Raw genomic sequence first — 4,305 nt, 5'->3', positions numbered from 1 at the left:
TAGACTTGCAGCAACAAGACTTTTCAAAGTAATTCAGCATTTTTAACTTTTACTTCAGTGTAGACAGAACCCATTACTACGTGCCTACATTTTAGTGAATATTTTAGATACTTTATGGGTTCCAATATCACGTGAAACTCTGGAAATATGTCTCTGCAGACTTGAAAAATCCAGCAATACAGAAAATAATCAAGTAGCAATGGAGCACAAACCATATATTACGAATGAAAGATTCTTTATATTGATGTTATTTAAAATCACTAGGACAGCTGCTTGTTTGTTTAGACAAGATCCAAGTATGCTGCTAGGTAAATTTAAAGTATTTTCTATGAAAAAAAAGTAAACATGATGGATTTACTGTAAATTCCGTACTCACAAGGCTTCTATGAATGGTCTCACATTTAGAAGCTCTGTCAATATCTACATCAGCAGTAAATCTTGGCTCTCCAAAGCCCAGCAGCCACAAATCTGGTGAGTCCCTTCTGGCAGAGAAATCTCTGGACAAGCATCCTTTTAAAGTGTTTGGGCCCACCCAAGACCAAACCCACTTCCTGAGATTGATTAGGTTGCACAGAAAGTGTAAATTGGCTGATTAGATTTATAAAGCATAGAAAACCATGCTTGGGGCCTAACAACTCAACAGAAGAGTCTGGATGAGATGCAAGCAAGTAGAGTTAACACATGTTGTTCAAAAGAGTGGGGCGGCTCACCTGAGGTCAGGAATTCAAGATCAACTTGACCAACATGGTGAAACCCTGTCTCTACTAAAAATACAAAAATTAGCCAGGCATGGTGGCAGGCACCCGTAATCCCAGCTATTTAGGAGGCTGAGACAGAGAATCACTTGAACCTGGGTGGTGGAGATTGCCATAAGCCAAGATGACACCATTGCAATCCAGCCTGGGAGACGACAGTGAAACCCAGTCTTAAAAACAAAACAAACAAACAAACAAAGATTTAAATAACACAATTATTTCATTAAATATGTTTTTATGTATAACATGGTAACTGTTAAAATTTTGTTTCTTATTCTGTGGTTTAAACTTATAATTGCTTATTAAGTGCCTAGCCATTATCTTTTATCTGAATATGTCCAAAAATAAAATATTCACTGGAATAACCAACACGTTTATTGTGTAACTCTCTCATTTTAAGAAAAGTGTACCAAGGAATTGTGTACCAAATTGTTTTTCAAATGATTGTATATGTATTGATTGGTGGAATTCATTGTATCAGCCTATTTTTTTTTCTTATTTTCAGTATTTTTTGGTTATTGGATTTAACTGAAAATCAGTTATCACATTTTAAATTTTTTCCTATCTTCAGATAATAGTATGAAACTAAGTTTCAAAATGTCCAATTCTACATGCTGAGTCCTGCCAGGTAGAGTAGTTAATATTAAATGTTTCCTTGGATCTGATCTTAGAGTTTTGACAGCAAACTTACACAAACCTTTTTTTCTTACATTATTTGAAGGTAAGAAATATTTCCTGAAGACTTATTCTTGATCAACCCATATACCATACATTCGAAGATCAAAATGTCTGTAGATCACCTATTTTAATACCTTCTCAGTTTGGTTCTCATGTATCATTATAAAACTATTCTGGCCCTGCATTGAGAATTTTTAGCCTACTTTTTTGCTTGCTTTCTCATTAAAGAAAAATTAAGCATCCCACGCTGATGTTATTAGCACCGATAACTTTAGCAGTACCTTGAGTATCAGAAGACCAGGCCCAAATCATTTCCTAAGCAGAAACATAATGAAAAAAGTCCCAAGAACATTTTTAAATACCTCTTTATTAATACTAAATGCATCACAATTTAACATAAATCAGAACGTGCTTTAACATGCTTCTAAGAAAGATGAATACGGATGGTTATTTGGGAACATCAGTTGGAATACAGACCCCATCACAAACTATTCATCTCCCATGGTTATAGCAGAGAAAATGGAATACTCCTTTTTCCTTGGAAAGGCCTTGTGCTGTTTCAAAATCTGAACGTCAGTCAGAAGCCACTTTCACCCTGGTAGGAGGACCTACATGTCTGCATACACCACCACCCCAGAATGGCAATATCCGTAAGATTCCCCGAGCATCCAAAGCAGCGAGTGTATCTAACACGTACGTACACACAGGTAGAGATGGATACCCAGAGCCGATAAACTGGTCCTCTGGAAAATAGGCGTAAAACGATAAATGACTTGTTCTCCTTTCCTCTAAAGCACTGCCTTCTGCACCGTATCTTTCTACTTCTGTCCGCAAGGAAGAGCAACCCCCGCCCCCTTGCTGGGGACTCGCAATCATTCCTTCGGGTTTTCCGCACAGCAAAGTGAGAGTGACCGCTGGGGTTGCGTGCGCCAGGATTTGCTTTTTCTGTATTGCTCTCCTCCCCCACCCCTCCCCGCCACTCCAGCCTCCCTAGCCTATACTCGCTAAAGGGTGGCCTCAGGTCTGGGGAGATGGGCTTGGGGCTGGGGGGATGGGACGGGAAAGCAGAAATTGGGCCCCTGGCACTCTGAGTCGGGTTATTCCCCATTTCCATCCCTCCCTCCACTTCCCACCTTCCAACTTACATCCTTTTACCAAGAGGCGCCCCTGGGCCCATCCTTCCTTCCTTCCCCCATCGCCCCCAGTCACACCATTTGCCGCCCTCCGGGATGTCCCCATGGCTGTCGGGGGACAGCGCCCTTACCAGGCTCGTGGACGCCAGGGTGGTCGGACAGCTCGATGACCAGGAGCTCCCGGCCCTCGAAGCTGCGCCCCACCGTGTAAATCCTGCTGATGGCGGTGCACTGCAGCCACACGGACACGAGCGCCTCGCGCAGCTCGGGGTAGCGGTGGTACTCGAAGGAGATGCCGTCCTCCTGCTGCAGCCGCCGGCGCCGCCTCATGCCCGCCGCTGGCGCCCCGGGCTCCTGGGCTTCGGCGCCCAGGAGCCACCCGCAGGCGGCCAGTGCCCCGCACAGAGCCAGCAGCGCGCGGCCCCCTCGCCCGGCCATCGCTGCGCTCGCCGCCGCTGGCGGTGCCTTCCTACGCGGGCGGCCTCTTTTGTCTGCCCGGCCCTGGGCTCAGCCGGCCGGCGCTGCTGGGGGCGGCAAGTTCCGCACCAGCCTCCACTCGCCTCACCTTCCCGGGCTGAATCTATTTTTTGACTATTTTTAATGATTGCTTTACAAAAAAAAAAAATTTGTTTATTGAGTCATACACCTTTTTGAATAATTTTAAACCAGATGCTTTACATATATATGTACATAACTATAACAATTTATGTATTCATACTTAAAAAATATGAAAATTGGCCTTCGGACTTCTCTGGGGCCAGCAGCCGCCCGACCAGGGGCCCGGGGCCACGGGCTCAGCCGACTACCATGGGCTCCGTGTCCAACCAACAGTTTGCAGGTGGCTGCGCCAAGGCGGCAGAAGAGGCGCCCGAGGAGGCGCCGGAAGACGCGGCCCGGGCGGCGGACGAGCCTCAGCTGCTGCACGGTGCAGGCATCTGTAAGTGGTTCAACGTGCGCATGGGGTTCGGCTTCCTGTCCATGACCGCCCGCGCCGGGGTCGCGCTCGACCCCCCAGTAGACGTCTTTGTGCACCAGAGTAAGCTGCACATGGAGGGTTTCCGGAGCTTGAAGGAGGGTGAGGCCGTGGAGTTCACCTTTAAGAAGTCAGCCAAGGGTCTGGAATCCATCCGTGTCACTGGACCTGGTGGGGTGTTCTGTATTGGGAGTGAGAGGCGGCCAAAGGGGAAGAACATGCAGAAGCGCAGATCAAAAGGAGACAGGTGCTACAACTGTGGAGGTCTAGACCATCATGCCAAGGAATGCAAGCTGCCACCCCAGCCCAAGAAGTGCCACTTCTGCCAGAGCATCAGCCATATGGTAGCCTCATGTCCACTGAAGGCCCAGCAGGCCCCTAGCGCACAGGGAAAGCCAACATACTTTCGGGAGGAAGAAGAAGAAATTCACAGCCCTGCCCTGCTCCCGGAGGCCCAGAATTGAGCCCCAATGGGTGGGGGCTATTCTTTTGCTATCAGGAAGTTTTGAGGAGCAGGCAGAGTGGAGAAAGTGGGAATAGGGTGCATTGGGGCTAGTTGGCACTGCCAAATATCTCAGGCTGGGGTTCACACCATCACCCTTTCTTCCCTCTAGGTCGGGGGAAAGGGTGAGTCAAAGGAACTCCATCCATGCTCTGTCCAAATGCAAGTGAGGGTTCTGAGGGCGACCAGGAGGGAATAACCCTACAACCTGCACGCTTTATCTGAGGCTCCATCCCCAGAATTTCCAGCTTTTGAAAGTGGCCT

General features: G+C 47.4%; 1 protein-coding gene across 1 annotated transcript; it reads left to right on the top strand.

Moving 5' to 3' along the window:
- The first annotated feature begins 3,373 nt into the window (after positions 1–3,373).
- LOC105709165 (protein lin-28 homolog A) lies at positions 3,374–4,003 on the top strand. The gene has a single exon (XM_064383714.1). It carries the CDS (start codon positions 3,374–3,376, stop codon positions 4,001–4,003), a length of 630 nt encoding a protein of 209 aa, XP_064239784.1.
- Positions 4,004–4,305: the final 302 nt, after the last annotated feature.

This window comes from Aotus nancymaae, unplaced genomic scaffold (genome assembly GCF_030222135.1).
Source record: "Aotus nancymaae isolate 86718 unplaced genomic scaffold, 86718_ANA_hifiasm-v0.15.2.pri h1tg000033l, whole genome shotgun sequence".
NCBI lineage: Eukaryota > Metazoa > Chordata > Mammalia > Primates > Aotidae > Aotus > Aotus nancymaae.
The sequence above is the reverse complement of the archived record's forward strand: the minus strand, read 5'-3'. Positions and strand labels throughout refer to the sequence as shown.